The sequence below is a fragment of the Oncorhynchus nerka genome, linkage group LG5 (genome assembly GCF_034236695.1).
Source record: "Oncorhynchus nerka isolate Pitt River linkage group LG5, Oner_Uvic_2.0, whole genome shotgun sequence".
Lineage (NCBI taxonomy): Eukaryota > Metazoa > Chordata > Actinopteri > Salmoniformes > Salmonidae > Oncorhynchus > Oncorhynchus nerka.
In genome coordinates this window covers 49,135,355-49,154,446 of record NC_088400.1, presented here as the reverse complement: position 1 = coordinate 49,154,446, position 19,092 = coordinate 49,135,355, and the positions used below count along the sequence as shown (strand labels likewise).

The following is a 19,092-nucleotide window of genomic DNA, read 5'->3' as shown; positions in this document are numbered from 1 at the left end:
TCTAGGTTTCTTCCTAGGTTCCTGCTATTCTAGGGAGTTTTTCCAAGCCACTGTGCTTCTACATCTGCATTGCTTGCTGTTTGGGGTTTTAGGCTGGGTTTCTATATTGCACTTTGTGACATTGGCTGATGTAAAAAGGGCTTTATAAATACATTTGATTGATTGATTGCTTGCTACTGTGGCCATATGGAGATCACACAGGCTCTTTGATGTTCCAATAAAAATCTGACTGATTGTCTGCATTTGTTTTACTATATCAATGTAATCTAAGGATCTAGAGTTTTTTATGTTTGGCATACAGTCATTGGAAGCACACTTTTCAGACATGTACACAATCTAGGCATACTTCACACACCACACACATAATGTGCACATCCAAGTACAGCGTTGAGATTGCCTGCAATGACAACAAGCTCAGTCCGATGATGCTGTGACACATCGCCCCAGACCATGACGGCCCCTCCACCTCCAAATCGATCTCTCTCCAGAGTACAGGCCTCGGTGTAACACTCATTCCTTCGACGATAAACGCGAATCCGACCATCACCACTGGTGAGACAAAACAGCGATTTGTCAGTGAAGAGCACTTTTTGCCAGTCCTGTCTATCCCAGCGACAGTGGGTTTGTGCCCATAGGCGACGTTGTTGCCGGTGATGTCTGGTAAGGACCTGCCTTAAAACAGGCACACAAGCTTTCAGTCCAGCCTCTCTCAGCCTATTGCGAAGAGTCTGAGCACTGATGGAGGGATTGTGCATTCCTGGTGTAACCAGGGCAGTTGTTGTTGCCATCCTGTATCTGTCCCTGCAAGGACGTATGCCACAGCGAGGACGATAAGCACTCCGTCCTGTTTCCCTGTAGCTCTGTCTTAGGCATCTGCAGTCCTCATGCCTCCTTGCAGCATGCCTAAGGCATGTTCACGCAGATGAGCAGGGACCCTGGGCATCTTTCTGTTGGTGTTTTTCAGAGTCAGTAGAAAGGCCTCTTTAGTGTCCTAAGTTTTCATAACTGTGACCTTAATTGTCTACCATCTGTAAGCTGTTAGAGTCTTAATGACCGTTCCACAGGTGCATGTTCATTAATTGTTTTATGGTTTATTGAACAAGCATGGGAAACAGTGTTTAAACCCTTTACAATGAAGATCTGTGAAGTTATTTGGATTCTTACAAAATCTTTTTGAAAGACAGGGTCCTGAAAAAGGGACGTTTCTTTTTTGCTGAGTTTATTTTATATTTGAGATTTTTCAAAGTAGCCACCCTTTGCCTTGATGATAGCTTTGCACACTCTTGGCATTCTCTCAACCAGCTTCATGAGGTAGTCACCTGGAATGCCTTTCAAATAACAGGTGTGCCTTGTTAAAAGTTAATTTGTGTAATTTCTTTCCTTCTTAATGTGTTTTAGCCAATCAGTTGTGTTGTGACAAGGTAGGGGTGGTATACAGAAAACAGCCCTATTTGGTAAAAGACCAAGTCCATATTATGGCACGAACAGCACAAATAAGCAAAGAGAAATAACAGTCCATCATTACTTTAAGACATGAAGGTCAGTCAACGCGGAACATTTCTAGAACTTTGAAAGTTTCCTCAGGTGCAGTCACAAAAACCACCAAGCGCTATGATGAAACTACGACGAGTCGCGGCTTTGTCTCAACAGGGGTGATGGTCAGATTCGTGTTTATCATCGAAGGAATGAGCGTTACATCGAGGCCAGTACTCTGGAGCGGGATCGATTTGGAGGTGGAGGGTCCATCATGGTCTGGGGCCAACGCTGTGCGTTACAGGGAAGACATCCTCCTCCCTCATGTGGTACCCTTCCTGCAGTCTCATCCTGCCATGACCCTCCAGCATGACAATGCCACCACCATACTGCTCGTTCTGTGCGTGATTTCCTGCAAGACAGGAATGTCAGTGTTCTGCCATGGCCAGCGAAGAGCCCGGAACTCAATCCCATTGAGCATGTCTGGGACCTATTGGATCGGAGGGTGAGGGCTAGGGCCATTCCCCCCATAAATTTCCGGGAACTTGCAGGTGCCTTGGTGGAAGAGTGGAGTAACATCTCAGCAAGAACTGGCAAATCCAGTGCAGTCCATGAGGAGGAGATGCACTGCAGTACTTAATTCAGCTGGTGGCCACACCAGATACCGACTGTTACTTTTGATTTTGACCCCCCTCTGTTCAGGGAAACGCTATTCAATTTCTGTGGAACTTGTTCAGTTTATATGTCTCAGTTGTTGAATCTTGTTATGTTCATTCAAATATTTACACATGTTAAGTTTGCTGAAAATAAACGCAGTTGACAGTGAGAGGACGTTTGTTTTTTTGTTGAGTTTATGTTTTGATTTGTTTAACACTTTTTTGGTTACTACATGATTCCATATGTGTAATTTCCTAGTTTTGAGGTTTTCACAAAAAAAATTACAATGTAGAAAATAGTAAAAATAAAGAAAAACTCTTGAATGAGTAGGTGTGTACAAACTTTTGATTGGTACTGTATATGTACTGTATTTCCACACTATAAGATTGGAGTAATACTGTGAAATTGCGAAAATTTGGATAATCACCTTTTAGTGTAAGAGCTGTTTGAAAAGACCACCTGAAATTTCAGCCTGTTTTGGTGGGATGGAGTTGTCGCTCGCATGGTGACAACACCATGCAGTAAATTAGTTTATATACCAATAAGAAAAATAGTTCCAAACATTTCTGCCAATAACAGCACATTTTCACTTTTCCCCTCCCCACTCAGACCACTCCCAGACAGTCTGATCAAAATTCTTACCTGAGAAATATGGCCCTTTACTAAGAAGCTGTTTTTGTTTCTTTTTGAACATTTTTATTGAAAACAATCACAGTAATTGTACTTAATTGTTAACCAGAAATTGATATTGAGATAAAAATGGTAGCATTGACCTTTAAAGCCATGAGGTCTTTCTCTATGTCTGTCTGTCTCCTCTTGACTTTACAGCAATGTTGTAAAGTACTTAAGTAAAAATACTTTCAAGTACTACTTAAGTTTTATTTTTTGTGTCTGTACTTTACTATTTATATTTTTGACAACTTTAACTTCAGTACATTCCTAAAGAAAATAATGCCATCTATACATTTTCCCTGAGACATCAAAATACTTGTTACATATCGAATGCCTAGCAGGACAGGAAAATGGTCCAACTTATCAATACGTAAAAAACAAGAACATGGCTTGATTAATATAAGGTAATTGAACTTTTGATAGTGCCTTTGGAATGTATTCAGACACCTTGACTTTTTCCAAATGTTGTTACATTACAGCCTTATTCGATAAAAACAATGATTAAATTAAAACATTTCCTCAATAATCTACTCACAATACATCCATACTCACAATACCCCATATTCACAATACCCCAATTATTCAGACCCTTTGCTATGAGTCAAGAAATTGAGCTCAGGTGCATCCTGTTTCCATCGATAATCCTTGAGATGTTTCTACAACTTGATTGGAAACCATCTGTGGTAAATTCAATTGATTGGACTTAATTTGGAAAGGCACACACCTGCCTATATAAGGTCCCATAGTTGACAGTACATGTCAGAGCAAAAGCCAAGCCATGAGGTCGAAGGAATTCCCCATAGAGCTCCGACACAGGATTGTGTCGAGGCACAGATCTGGGGAAGGGTACCAAAACATTTCTACAGCACTGAAGGTCCCCAAGAACACAGTAGCCTCCATCATTCATAAATGGAAGAAGTTTGGAACCACTAAGACTCATCCTAAAGCTGGCCGCCCAACCTAACTGGGCAATCGGGGGAGAAGGGCCTTGGTCGGGGAGATGACCAAGAACCAGGTGGTCACCCTGGCAGAGCTCTAGAGTCCTCTGTGGAGATGGGAGAAACTTATAGAATGATAACCATCTCTGCAGCACTCCACCAATCAGGCGTTTATGGTAGAGTGGCCAGACGGAAGCCACTCCTCAGTAAAAGGCACATGACAGCCCACTTGGAGTTTGCCAAAAGGCACCTAAAGACTCTCATACCATGAGAAACAAGATTTTCTGGTCTGATGAAGCCAAGATTGAACTCTGGCCTGAATGCCAAACGTCACATCTGGAGGAAACCTGGCACCATCCCTACGGTGAAGCATGGTGGTGGCAGCATCATTCTGTGGGGATGTATTTCAGCGTCAAGGACTGGGAGACTATTCAGGATCGAGGCAAAGATGAACGGAGCAAAGTACTGAGAGGTCCTTGATGAAAACTATGTTATACATTTTTTACTTCCTGTTTCAGGAATTGATTTCACTGAGTACTGCCCCTATATATAGGACCTTCCACCTCCACCTGGGATATGGATACCTGATGAAGACCAAAGGGTCAAAATGTTGTAAATAAATATAATCTGGGAGCATGAGAAGCAGTGTGCGGCATTTTCCTTTCTGTTTTCCATGAGTTTGCCAACAACTCCAGCACCTGCTGAAAGTACCTGGATGTGCGTACTGTATGTTCTTCAGCTTTTTTCCTTGATGAAAACCTGATCCAGAGCGCTCAGGACCTGACTGGGGCGAAGGTTCACTTTCCAACAGGATAACGCAGGAGTGGCATCGGGACAAGTCTCTGAATATTCTTGAGTGGTCCAGCCAAAGCCCGGACTTGAACCCGATCAAACATCTCTGGAGAGACCTGAAAATAGCTATGTAGCAACACTCCCCATCCAACCTGACAGAGCTTGAGAGGATCTGCAGAGAAAATTGGGAGAAACCCCCCAAATACAGGTGTGCCAAGCTTGTAGCGTCATACCCAAGAAGACTCAAGGCTGCAAAAGGTGCATCAACGAATTACTGAGTAAAGGGTCTGAATACTTATGTAAATGTGATATTTCAGTATTTAAAAAAAAATAATTATAAGTTAGCAAAAGATTCTTAACCTGCTTTTACTTTGTTATTATGGGGTATTGTGTGTAGATTGATGAGGGGGGAAAAAATGTTTTCATCAATGTTAGAATATGGCTGTAACCAAACAAAATGTGGAAAAAGTCAAGGGGTCTGAATACTTTCCAAAGGCACTTTAAGTACATTTGAGCAATTACATTTACTTTTGATACTTAAGTATATTTTAAACCAATTCTTTTTAGACTTTTACTCAAGTAGTATTTTACTGTGTGACTTTCACTTTTACTTGAGTCATTTTCTATTAAGTTTACTTTACTTTAACTCAAGTATTACAATGGGGTACTTTTCCACCACTGCTTTTACAGTGCTTATTTTCTCTGATATGCTTTACTAGACCCAACAAAATGTGTTCTTTCCAGATGGGAAAATAACCTCTTTGTGTCACAAGCGCACACACATACACACAAGAGCATGAGCACACTCATGCACAAGCACGCACAAACACCAACTTCACCCAGCAGCAGTTCCACACCTACAGAACCAAAACACCAAACAATATTTACAATAAAACATACCTACAACATAAACAAAATAGATACCTTATTGTTTACGAATGCATCAGTTTAACATTGCATAAGGCCAGCAGAATTCCATCCAGTCCCTCATGATAGTCCCTTTTCCTAGCCGAGTCCGAGCTGCGTTTACAAAACAGTCCAAAAATACTTCTCCACCTATCTCATCTTCTCAGTCTGATGGTGCTCGGAGTCTGAGCAAAAAGATGAATAATTGAATATTGCTGCTGCAGTTTGCAACAACGAAAAGACTACAGTCGACACCAGCACCAGGCTAGCTCCCTCTACAGCTGTTGTGAGTTCATGGGATGTTCTGATGCAGTGCAGACGGAGTCTAATGTAGCGTTTCAATGTCCCTCTGCTAAAACAGCTAAAACAGCTCGGTCAGCTGTGGAGCTAGAGCTGGAGATGGCCTACAGAGTACACTATAGCAAGCCAAGTCAAGCAGAGAGCTCCCATTGCTCACACCGCAGAGCATGACAACAGCACTATGCTAGCTCGCTAGCTCCTCTTAAAGCAGCAGAGACAGGAGATAGATGGAGAGTGAGAGAGTGAGGGAGTGTGAGAGAGAGAGAGAGGCAGTAATGAGATGGACTGACTGAGGGAGAGGGATACCTTACTGATGATGAAGAGAAAGGAGCGACAGAGAAATAAAGAATGACAGAAATAGAGAGAACACAGACAGAGGCAGAGAGACAAAGTGACAGGCAGAGACCAACCCACGCATACGAGCGTACATAGCATAAACATATATTTACTGGACAAACAAAATACACAATATAGGAGGTGACACTTACATTTGTCAGCTTCCTGCTGCAGTCGGTAACCCTGCCGGGAAGAGAGAGAGAGACGAGGATGATAGTAGGTTCCAGGTTAGAGAGCTGTCAAATGAGCTGCATTCTTCGCTCTCATAGAAATAAATCAATAAAAACAACTCTGTAGTTACAGTATGGAATGACATACAGATGCAGTTGTGGAAAGCCCCATCTGGGCTGAGAGAGAGGTAGAGAGAGAAGAAGGAGGGAGAAAGTGAAAGTGGGAGAGAGAGATAGAGGGAAAGGGAAAGAGAGGGAAAGAGAGAGAGGGAAGGGAGAAAGAGAGGGAGGGAGGAGCAACAGAGAGGGAACGTAGAGAGGGACAAGGGGAGAGAGAGTGGTTGAAAGAAAAACAATAATAGTGTTTGATCTCCAAACTCTCCAGCCTGATGCTGTTGCTGCAGCACAAGGTTGTTTGGATGTTTTTTCAGTGTTCAAGAGGCTCCAGGCAATAGCAGGGCAAAGGCGGAGAGGCCAGAGTGCCTTTCAATCACACACACAAACCACACAAATTCAATTATTATTTCTTTTTCTTTTTCTGACACACAGATGGTTTGCCTTTCTTTCTCTCGCTAACATATGTTTCATCAAACTAAATAAACATTAAACCATGTGTCAGTTTCAGAATGGTTACAGACTGAATTATATCTACAGGTTCTGTGTTTGTCTAGTATGTGAGTGTGAGTGCATGAGTTTGTGTGTGTGCCTGTGACCGTGAGCCTCCGTTTGTGTGTGTATAGTGCACATTCATGAAGGAACACATGCATGTGTGTAGTTGGTGAGCTGATCTAAGGCTACACTTGATACTTTACTCACACAATAGTCAGCAGAGGTCATAGGTCAACCTTGTTGGCTTGTTCAGCTCCCACACACTGTTCCTTGTCGTAATGATCTGTACAGGTCACCCAGAGGTCAAGAGTGTTATGCAGCTAACTCCCACATGAGAGGGATTATTACGAAACTGTCAATCAAATGACTCATGTCCAGATCGTTAGTTGGTGGAAGTTTAATCACGTGAGGAATGAAAAGTTTCCATTGAGTTACATGTCAATATGCTTGTTCATACCTAACCCTTATTTTACCAGGTTGGCTGAGAACACATTCTCTTCAATGACCTAGGGAAGAATTGCAGGGGAATTTTTTTATTTATTTTACCTTTATTTATTTAACTAGGCAAGTTAAATTCTTATTTGCAATGATGGCCTAGGAACAGTGGGTTAACGACAGATTTGTACCTTGTCAGCTCGGGGGTTTGAACTTGCAACCTTCCGGTTACTCGTCCAACGCTCTAACCACTAGGCATGAACAGGGCTTGAATGAGCTAATTGGAAGCTGAGGATGATGCGGTAGACACCAAGGATAACACCCCCATACTCTTGAGACAAGTGCCATGGGATCATGTAGATTCACTAATCCTTATACTATATGAGGCTTGGTTGTTTTGATGTGGAGGTAATTTGTCGATCAGGTATTCTGTGCAGCCCCTAGCTCTGTCAGATTCTCATTCAGGGTTCAAAAGCTAGATCTCTCCAATTATTAAAAGAAATGCTCTATAGCAACTGCAAGATATTTGGAAGATATTCTGTTTGTTCCCATTTCTGGCCGATTTGATAGAGAGACATGTAAAGGGGATCCTTTTGCCTTTACATGACCTCCCCTTGTGTAAGGGGTATGTAACTGGTGGCAGGGAAGTCAGACGCAGGGGAGCAGAACTAGGTAAAAGACGGAGCAGTTTAATTGCAAAACTAACAGCATAAATAAATAACCAACATGGGTACAAAACCCGACGCGCACCAATAAACTGATGCACAAGCACTTACAACAAACAATTCCACACAAAGACATGGGGGGAAAAGCGGGTTAAATACACAGGAATAAATGAGGGACATGAAAACCAGGTGTGTAGGAAAATAAGACAAAACAAATGGAAAATGAAAAGTGGATCGACGATGGCTAGAAGGCCGGTGACGCCGACCGTTGAATGCCGCCCAAACAAGGAGAGGAACCGACTTCGGTGGAAGTGGTGACAGTACCCCACAAACCGAGGACCCATCTTCCGGAAGGGCAGGCGGAGGTTTCGAGTCGAGAGCGAACACCGGGCCTCACTGCGGTGACGGTCTGCGCTGGCTTTCTGGTGCAGCACGGCGTGCTGAAGGTGAACATGAGCGGCGTCCCATGTCTCCTCCACGTGCCGGAACCAGTCGTCCACCGCAGGAGCCTAGGTCTGACTCTGATGCCAAGGAGCCAGAACCGGCTGATACCCCAGTTACGCACTGGAAGGGGGAGAGGTTAGTGGAGGAGTGGCGGAGCGAGTTCTGGGCCATCTCTGCCCAGGGCACGAACGCTGCCCACTCCCCCGGCCGGTCCTGGCAATAAGACCTCAGAAACCTACCCACATCCAGGTTAACTCCCTCCACCTGCCCGTTACTCTCGGGGTGAAAACCTGAGGTAAGGCTGATCAAGACCCCCAGATGTTCCGTGAACGCCCTCCAGACCCTCGAAGTGAACTGTGTACCCCGATCAGACACTATATCCTCAGGCACCCTGTAGTTCAGGAAGACGTGTGTAAACAAGGCCTCCACAGTCTGTAGGGCCGTAGGGAGACCGGGCAGAGGGAGGAGACGGCAGGACTTGTTCCACATGTGAGGGTTTATGTTCCACAACGACCAGGATCGTGGTGTTACCCTGTGAGGGAGGAAGATGAGTAAGGAAATCCACCGACTGGTGCGACCACGGCCGTTGTGGAACGGGTAAGGTGTGTAGCCTTACCCTGGGCGCACACCGTGCAGGAGGAAACATAAACCCTCACATCCTTAGCCAAAGTGGGCCACCAGTACTTCCCACTCAGACAGCGCACCATCTGACCAATGCCTGGATGAACAGAGGAAGGTGACGTGTGGGCCCAATAGATCAGCCGGTTACGGTGAACAGACGGAATGTACAGACTCCCAGCGGGACACTGGAGGGGAGTGGGCTCTGCACGTAGCGCCTGCTCAATGTCTGTGTCCAGCTCCCATACTACTGGCGCCTCCAGGCAGGAGGTGGGAGTATGGGAGTGGGATGCACGGGCCGCTCCTCTGTGTCATACATCTGGGACAGTGCGTCTGCCTTAGCGCTCTGGGAACCCTGGTCTGTAAGAAAGGGTGAAAACAAAACGGATTAAAAACGCGTCCCACCTTGCCTGGCGAGGGTTCAGTCTCCTCGCAGCCCGGATGTACTCCAGATTGCGGTGGTCAGTTCAGATGAGAAAAGGGTGTTTAGCCCCCTCAAGCCAATGTCTCCAAGCCTTCAAAGCCTTGACGACAGCCAACAGCTCCCGGTCCCCCACGTCATAGTTTCGCTCCGCCGGGCTGAGCTTCCACGAGAAGAAGGTACAGGGGCGGAGGTTTGGTGGCGTACCCGAGTGCTGAGAGAGCACAGCTCCTATCCCAGCCTCGGACATGTCCACCTCCACTATGAATGCAAAAGAGGGATCTGGATGGGCCAGCACGGGAGCCGAGGTAAACAGAGCCCTCAGGGGACCAAAAGCCCTGTCTGCCTCAGCCCACCACTGCAAACCTACCGGTCCCCCCTTCAGCAGTGAAGTAATGGGAGCCGCTAAAACCACGGATAAACCTCCGGTAGTAATTGGCAAACCCTAGAAACCGCTGCACCTCCTTTACTGTGGTGGGAGTCGGCCAATTACGCACGGCTGAAATGCGGTCACTCTCCATCTCCACCCCTGAGGTGGAAATGCGGTACCCTAGGAAGGAGACGGACTGTTCGAAGAACAGGCATTTCTTAGCCTTGACATACAGGTCATGCTCCAACAGACGACCAAGCACCCTGCGCACCAGGGACACATCGCGACCACCCCGTGAGAGCCCTCTGTTGTCACGAAACAGTGGGGTCATGACAGACTAACCAGGGTAGGTCTAGCACCACGGGAAATGCAGGAGAGTCAATAAGAAAGAGACTGATTCTCTCCTTGTGATCCCCCTGCGTTACCATGCCCAGGGGAGCGGTGGCCTCCCTAATCAACCCTGACCCTAATGGTCGACTGTCTAAGGCGTGAACGGGGAAGGGCACAGCCACGGAAACAATGGGGATCTCTAACCTATGGGCCAACGATCTGTCTATAAAATTCCCAGCCGCGCCTGAATCGACGAGCGCCTTATGCTGGGAATGCGGGGAAAATTCAGGAAAAGTGAAATACAAAAACATGTTTGAAACAGAGGGCTCTGGATGAGAATGGTGCCGGCTCCCCTGGAGTGACACCAGAGTGCCCTGCCTGCTGCCTCGATCCACAGAGGAGCCAACCCGGCACCGACCGGCAGTGTGACCTCTGCGGCCACAGCACCTCCCAGCTCCATGGGCATTGGTGCGGTGGTGCTGGGCGATGGAACCAACAGACCCCGCTCTGGACGTCCACGGGTAGTCAGCAGGTTATCTAACCGAATGGACAGGTTCACCAGCTGGTCAAATGTGAGGGTGGTGTCCCTGCAGGCCAACTCCAGACGGACGTCCTCGCACAGACTGCAACGATAGTGGTCGATCAGGGCCCTGTCACTCCATCCCGCGCCGGCGGCCAGGGTTCAAAAGTCCAGGGCGAACTCCTGGACGCTCCTCGTCCCCTGCCTCAGATGGTAGAGACGTTCACCCGCCTCTCTACCCTCGGGCGGGTGGTTGAAGACTGCGGTGAAATCCTCGAAATGGTACAGCTCCGCGTCTCCTTCTCCCCACATGGCGTTGGCCCACTCCAGGGCTTTCCCTGAGAGGCACGAGATGAGGGCGGACACCCTCTCACGGCCCGAAGGAGCCAGGTGGACGGTTGCCAGGTAGAGATTTAGCTGCAATAGGAAACCCTGGCAGCGTGCAGCTGTCCCGTCATACTCCCGGGGAAGGGCGAGAATCCCACTGGGACCGGGTGAAGAGGGGGCGAGTAGTGGAGGCCTTGGTTGTGCTGGTGGAGGCGCTGGCGGAACTCCCTGTCTCTCCCAGCGGTCCATGGTTTGGACGACGCAGTCCATGGCGGCGCCGAGATGGTGGATCATCGCCGCTTGCTCCTGGAAGCGCTCCGCGACCCCTATACCAGGGGCACCTGCTCCTGCTGACTCCAGTAAACATGTGCACAAGCACTTACAACAAACAATTCCACACAAAGACATGGGGGTGGAACAGCGGGTTAAAAACACAAAAATAAATGAGGGAAATGAAAACCAGGTGTGTGGGAAAACAAGACAAAACAAATGGAAAATTAAAAGTGGATTGACGATGGCTAGAAGATCGGTGACGCCGACCGCAGAACGCCGCCTGAACAAGGCGAGGAACCGACTTCGGTGGAAGTCGTGACACCTTGAGGAACACGTTTGTTGGTCGGCAACATAATACACATATACTCATATCTGATCCAACAGAAAAAGGGGGAAGAAAAGGGAAGAGAGATTGAGAGAGAGAGAGAGACAGTGAGAGAGAGACAGCAAGACAACAAGAGAAAGAGAGAGAGAGAAAGAGAGATACCTTATATAGAGAAAAATAAAGTTCAAAAGAAAGAACGTGAAATAGGGGGGTTGAAACCAAAAGGCCAGGGGTCAAGTAAGTCTCAGCGTTAGTTTCTCCACCTCCCTCTCCAACTTCGCTCTATTCCAACAGAAGGTCCCTGTGTCATTTCACCTTCCTCCCCTCTTTTAACTTATCCTCCTCTCCTCTCGCTTGACTAAATTAACAGAGAGACAGGTCTGTTTTCTCTACCACGCTACCTTGCTTACTTACATAACCACATCTAAAGCCTGCCTGAGAAAGAAGGCAATACAGATTCCACTAGGTAATAGATCACTGCCTGTGATCTCACCTTTACTCCCTCCATCGCGCTCCTTTTCCCTCTCTCACTCTCTCTTTCTTAATCTCTCTCTCTCTTTCTCAATCTCTCGCTCTCTTTCTCAATGTCTCTCTCTCTTTCTCAATCTCACTCTCTCTTTCTCAATCTCACTCTCTCTTTCTCAGTCTCACTCTCTTTCTCAAACTCACTCTCTTTTTCAATCTCGCTCTCTCTTGCTGTCTCTCGCTCTCTCCCCTTCGAGTATCTCTCTTCCCTCTCACTTGCCCTCTCTCTTTCTCCCCCCCCCTCTCGTTCACTCTCTCCACCTGTCACTTATATTGGAAATGGATCTGTTTCCATCAGCAGATGGAACAGAAGACATATTTCAGGCCTTAGCACATTGTGTGGAGCGGTGTCTCTTTATGCACCCTCGTCCAAATCCGTTTTCTAGATAAGAACACACCTGCCTGAACACTGGGCAGAGTGGCAGGAGAAAAGGGTAGAGCTACACACACAATCCAAGGGACAGTAAAAAGGTAATATAAGTCAATGCAAGGATGCATAGCCATCAACAGTAGAACAGGGTTAATTCAAATGCAATTAACTTGGTTTGGAGCCAAGCAAATGCACAGGCATCAGTGAAAGGGTGGACACACACACACACACATTTGCACACGTGCACAAAAACACCTTCACACACACAGTGTGACAAGTGTGTGAGTAAAGTGAATAGTATTCCCTTGGCCCACACCTGACCTCTACATGGAATCATATGTCATGACAGAACCCGTCAAGCCATCCCGGAGACCTGCTAAGTTTGACATTGCCCTGTCACAAAGTGAAGAAACTCTCTCTCTACCTCTCTTCTTCTCTCTGTCCTTCCCAATCGTTCATTCCCTCTCTCACGCTCTCTTTATTGACTGACTGACAGAGCAGCCCTGGCACAAGGATAGTTGGGGGGCAACACCTACTCACCTAGCAACAGCTACAACGTCACAATCTCCTGTCGAGTGACGTTGCATACAGGAAAGCTACATTTCTTTGCTTTGACATTAATTACTGTACTGTTGACATAACAGCGACACAGAGCGGTAGAAAGACAAGCAAATGCACACATGGATGAAAATAGATAAAGCACATGAATGAAAAAACAAAAACATACAGGCTGACAGCTAGACAGACACAGAAAGACACAAACAGAACAACTGTCCAACCACCCTACGGACAGTGAGTCGGCCAGCATAATCAACGAGCCAGTCTTTCAGCCACCCAGCCAGTCAGGGAAGCAAGTGTGTGTGTGTGTGATGTCTTACCTGGTTTTGGGGCGTGTCGAGGTGTCCTGCAAGTCCCCGGGGTCAAACAGCTGAGAGCCCTTCAGTCCCAGCTCCTCACAGCCACGCAGGAACACACTCAGGTTGTCCTGTGGAGAGAGGGCGCATGCACACACACACGCGCACACACACACACAGTTACAATAGGGCACATACTCACTTTTACTCAGAGAAAGGTGAATACACTCCTTTTGTGGATAAAGGGAGAAATACATTGAGATTGTCCCCCATCACGGACACACACATGGACACTAGAGGTCGACCGATACCGATACCGATTATTGGGGGACCAAAAAAGGCCAGTGCCGATTAATCGGCCGATTGTTGAAATGTATTTGTAATAATGACAATTACAACAATACTGAATTAACACTTATTTTAACTTAATATAATACATCAATAAAATCAATTTAGCCTCAAATAAATAATGAAACATGTTCAATTTGGTTTAAATAATGCAAAAACAAAGTGTTGGAGAAGAAAGTAAAAGTGCAATATGTGCCATGTAAGAAAGCTAACGTTTAACTTCTTGGATATAGGGGGCGCTTATTTAAATTTTTGGATGAAAAACGTTCCCGTTTTAAACAAGATATTTTGTCACGAAAAGATGCTTGACTATGCATATAATTGACAGCTTTGGAAAGAAAACACTCTGATGTTTCCAAAACTGCAAGGATATTGTCTGTGAGTGCCACAGAACTGATGTTACAGGCGAAACCCAGATAAAAATCCAATCAGGAAGTGCCGCATTTTTTGAAACCGCCTCATGCCAATGACTCCTTATATGGCTGTGAAGGAGCTAGGAGTCAGCTTACGTTTTCCACGTTTTCCCCAAGGTGTCTGCAGCATTGTGACGTCTTTTTAGGCATTTCCATTGGAGAATGGCTGTAAGAGACCATATAGGGCGAGTGGGCGCATGGTGTCTCCGGGAGAAAACCTTGCGTAAAATACTGAGGTAGCCATTTTTCCAATCGTTTCTTATGAGAAACCAACTGCCTCCACAGATATATTATTGAATACATATGTTAAAAACACCTTGAGGATGGATCCTAAACAACGTTTATCGTGTTTCTGTCAATATTATGGAGCAAATCTTGAAGAAAGTTTGGCGTTATAGTTGAAGTATTTTCGGTCGATTTCTCAGCCAAGCAGGGTGAACAGACGTTACGTTTTTCGCCTACAGAAATATTCTTTTTGGAAAAAAGGAACATTTGCTATCTAACTGGGAGTCTCCTGAGTGAAAGCATCTGAAGTTCTTCAAAAGTAAATGATTTAATTTGGTTGCTTTTCTTATTTTTGTGAAAATGTTGCCTGCTGCCAGCAAAGCCTAGCATAGCATTATGCCATGCTAAACTTACACAAATGCTTGTCTAGCGTTGTAACGCATATTTTGAAAATCTGAGATGACAGTGTTGTTAACAAAAGGCTAAGCTTGTGTTTCAATATATTCATTTCATTTGCAATTTTCATGAATAGGAAACGTTGCGTTATGGTAATGCGCTTGAGGCTATGATTACGCTCCCGGATACGGGATTGCTCGTCGCTAGAGGTTAAGTTCCTTGCTCAGAACATGAGAACATATGAAAGCTGGTGGTTCCTTCTATATTCCCCGGTAAGAGGTTTTAGGTTGTAGTTATTATAGTAATTATAGGACTATTTCTCTCTATACCATTTGTATTTCATTAACCTTTGACTATTGGATGTTCTTATAGGCACTTTAGTATTGCCAGTGTAACAGTATAGCTTCCGTACCTCTCCTTGGCCCTACCTGGGCTCGAACCAGGAACACAACGACAACAGCCACCCTTGAAGCAGTGTTACCCATGCAGAGCAAGGGGAACAACTACTCCAAGTCTCAGAGCGAGTGACGTTTGAAACGCTATTAGCGCGCACCCCGCTAACTAGCTAGCCATTTCACATCGGTTACACCAGCCTAATCTTAGGAGTTGATAGGCTTGAAGTCATAAACAGCGCAATGCTTGAAGCACAATGAAGAGCTGCTGGCAAAATGCACGAAAGTGCTGTTTGAATGAATGCTTACGAGCCTGCTGCTGCCTACCACCGCTCAGTCAGATTATAGGCAACGCAGGACACGCTAGATAAACTAGTAATATCATCAACCATGTGTAGTTAACTAGTGATTATGATTGATTGATTGTTTTTTATAAGATAAGTTTAATGCTAGCTAGCAACTTACCTGACTAAAAACAGTGACTAAAAATACCGATTTCCGATTGTTGTGAAAACTTGAAATCGGCCCTAATTAAATTGGCCAGTCCGATTAATCGGTCAACCTCTAATTGACACACACAAGCAAACATGCACACAGGCACGCACGCTCACACTCACGCACACACCCCAGAAAGAGGAAAACAGTCCCCTCAGAGGCAGGAATATGTTCCGAATGGTTTGTCCGTCGCAGGCTGCTGGTTCAACAAACTCTTGCTTTCTCGCAACCGACTTGGTTCTTAAATTATCCTCACCCTTCTTTTCCCTGGTTGATCTCCCTTCGAGTCTCTTCCTCCCTCCGATTTTTACTCACACACTTGCAATCTCTTTTTTCTTTCCCTATCTATTTGAAACTTTCTCTTTCACTCTCTCTCTCTCTCTGTTTCCTCTTTCCCTATCTGCTTGTTCTTTCTCTTTCTCTGTCTTCTATACAGAGCTTGCCAGGTGTCCTACGGTCCTTTGTTCAGTTGGTAAAACCTGACCCTGCTAAGGCTCCTGTTCCCTTCTGGTCTTCAGTTCCCAGCCTCTCTCACTCTCTTCTCTCTCATTCTCCGTCTTTCTCGCACAAACACACACACACACACAGAACTGGATTTTCTCACGTTCCAGAGCCTTTCTCAATGTGGTAAATTACCCCCCCCCCCACCCCCAACGGCATCCTGTATGTTTGGGAGAGTGCCATCTCTGCTACCCTGGAGAGGAGTCCCCACCCATAGACATCCGTACCGAAAAAACAGGCTACTGGTAAACAGTTGGGGCAAACTTTTGGCCAAGTTTTCACAATTTTGCAGCAAGCTCATATTTTCACATTCAAATCATTTTTGGGGGCAAACTGTTGTGGTAAATTTGCGGGCAACTTGTTAACATCTGGCAAACAATTCTGGGAACTTATGGTGAACATTCTGTTTTTGGTTACTGTGTGTTAACAACATTGAAAAGTATCTAAATAAACCAAATCACAACTTTAAATGAACTTACCATTCAGAGAATGAAAACTAAAACATTAAATGTAGTAAATATACTAAATATGTATTCAATGTCTTAACAGATACAAATCATCAGCATGGTAAAAAGAAAATAGCAAAGACTGGATATTTGTCAAATAAGTTGTTTATTTAATCTTTTATGTAGCTACAGCATTTACATGAGAGGAATGTGAACAGTATTAGATTGTTGACCTTGGGATGTTTATGTCACACCCTGATCTGGTTCACCTGTCCTTGTGATTGTCTCCACCCCCTCTAGGTGTCGCTTATTATCCCCAGTGTATATACAGTTGAAGTCGGAAGTTCACATACATCTTAGCCAAATTCATTTAAACTCAGTTTTTCACAATTCCTGACATTTAATCCTAGTAAAAATGTTCTGTCTTAGGTCAGTTAGGATCACCACTTTATTTTAAGTGTGTGATGTGAAATGTCAGAATAATAGTAGAGAGAATACCTTGACTTTGCCACAACTTTGGAAGTATGCTTGGGGTCATTGTCCATTTGGAAGACCCATTTGCGTCCAAGCTGTAACTTCCTGACTGATGTCTTGAGATGTTGCTTCAATATATCCACATACTTGTCCTTCTTCATGATGCCATTTATTTTGTGAAGTGCACCAGAACCTCCTGCAGCAAAGCACCCCCACAACATGATGCTGCCACCCCTGTGCTTCAAGGATGGAATGGTGTTCTTCGGTTCGCAAGCCTCCCCCTTTTTCCTCCAAACATAATGATGGTCATTATGGCCAAACAGTTCTATTTTTGTTTCATAAGACCAGAGGACATTTCTCCAAAAAGTATGATCTTTGTCCCCATGTGCAGTTGCAAACCGTAGTCTGGCTTTTTTATGGCGGTTTTTGGTTGATTTCTTTTGATTTCTTTATCCCATGATGTCAAGCAAAGAGGCACTGATTTTGAAGGTAAGCCTTGAAATACATCCACAGGTACACCTCCAATTGACACAAATAATGTCAGAAGCTTCTAAAGTCATGACATAATTTTCTGGAATTTTCCAAGCTGTTTAAAGGCGCAGTCAACTTAGTATACGTTAACTTGTGACCCACTGGAATTGTGATACAGTGAATGATAAGTTAAATAATCTGTCTGCAAACAATTGTTGGAAAAATTACTTGTATCATGCACACAGTAGATGTCCTAACCGACTTGACAAAACTATAGTTTGTTTCCAAGAAATTTGTGGAGTGGTTGAAAAATGAGTTTGAATGATTCCAACCTAAGTGTATGTAAACTTCTGACTTCAACTGTAGCTTGGTTAAATTAGCACAGATGGAGAATAAGTTAAATCTAGCTATGGTAACCTAGCTAGACAGCTAACAGCTGACGAGTGAAACAGTGTCCGACACAGTCCAGAAGAAGTGGCAGACTTAGCTAGCTAGCTAAGGTAGTAAGATAGCTAATCTACAATTACAGACACTGAAGTGTATTTAGCTAACTAGCTAGCCAAGCGTTGACACAAAATGTACATTTAGTTATATTCCGCCACAAAACACTCCAGGAAGCTAGCGTCACGAGAATGGTCATGAGGCTTTTCGTTAGCTAGCTAATAAATATGATGACTAGCTAGCTAACAGACGTTAGCTAATGCTCAAGCTAACTGCTAGCTACCAAAGTATGATTGGACAACTGATTTTTAACCTGAATGACTATCAAATTCATAATTCATATAGTTTGTTTCTCACTGATTTCAGAGCTTTCAGACTGCCAAAACACTCAACCTTAGTAACCCAGCACCAACAACCCAACCTAGCTGTTTTTGAAGAAAACAACCCAATGCCTGCAAACCAGGAATTGGGTCGTCCAAACAACCCAGAAATGTTTTGAGTGTAACTTACATCTCAAATCCAGGCATGCAAGAAGCCTTGACCTGTCTGGTGAACACACATTTCTCTGTCCTCAGTTTGATTGAAGGCCTCAATCTGTATCAGTATTGAAGGCCTCAATCTGTGTTGAGCTAGCCACTACTAGTTTAAAGCAATGAAAGATCTAAATGTTACAAATAATTAATGTATGAGCAGCAATTGAGAATAAATGCATTTAGTTACCTTATCAATCTCAAAGACAATACACTAATTTATCACTCAAAAAAAGTGTTGAGTGATTGCTCTACAAATATATTTCCAGGGTGTTGATGCATCCTCCTCCCAGCCTCTTTCAACACCACAGGCGGGAAAGGGTATCCATCTGCAAAAGTGAAGTTTTGCTTTGATGTCAGATCAACTCATATTGTTGCTACTATACGTTAGCTGTTGTGCTAGCTAATATGCTACTGGACTGTGACACTATCATATTGACATGCATATTGGTATTAAGACAGCAACGTATTCACCTTAAAATATAAGTGTTTAGGTAAATAGTTACTTATCTAGCTACCTATCACATTAATTGTGCAAGAATATGATAGCTAACTTTAGCTAGCTAAGCGCTAGCCAGTCAGTGGTGCTGACAGATTGAAACTGGTATCAACAAAATGTGTTAACCTCTT

At 44.7% G+C, this 19,092-nt stretch overlaps 1 protein-coding gene across 9 annotated transcripts in view; it reads right to left on the bottom strand.

Annotated features, from left to right (window-relative positions):
• The window catches only part of LOC115129568 (LIM and calponin homology domains-containing protein 1-like), a 164,538-nt gene that overhangs the window by 57,464 nt on the left and 87,982 nt on the right, over positions 1-19,092 (bottom strand). For 8 of the 9 annotated variants that reach the window (XM_029660072.2, XM_029660073.2, XM_029660076.2 and 5 more), the window contains exons 4-5: positions 13,355-13,461; positions 6,227-6,257 (exon numbers count right to left, since the gene is read on the bottom strand). In XM_029660072.2, the coding sequence (XP_029515932.2) occupies positions 6,227-6,257; positions 13,355-13,461 (138 nt within the window). Of the gene's footprint in view, positions 1-5,456; positions 5,853-6,226; positions 6,258-13,354; positions 13,462-19,092 lie in introns of those variants that run through there. The other variant, XM_029660085.2, reaches the window with a different exon arrangement.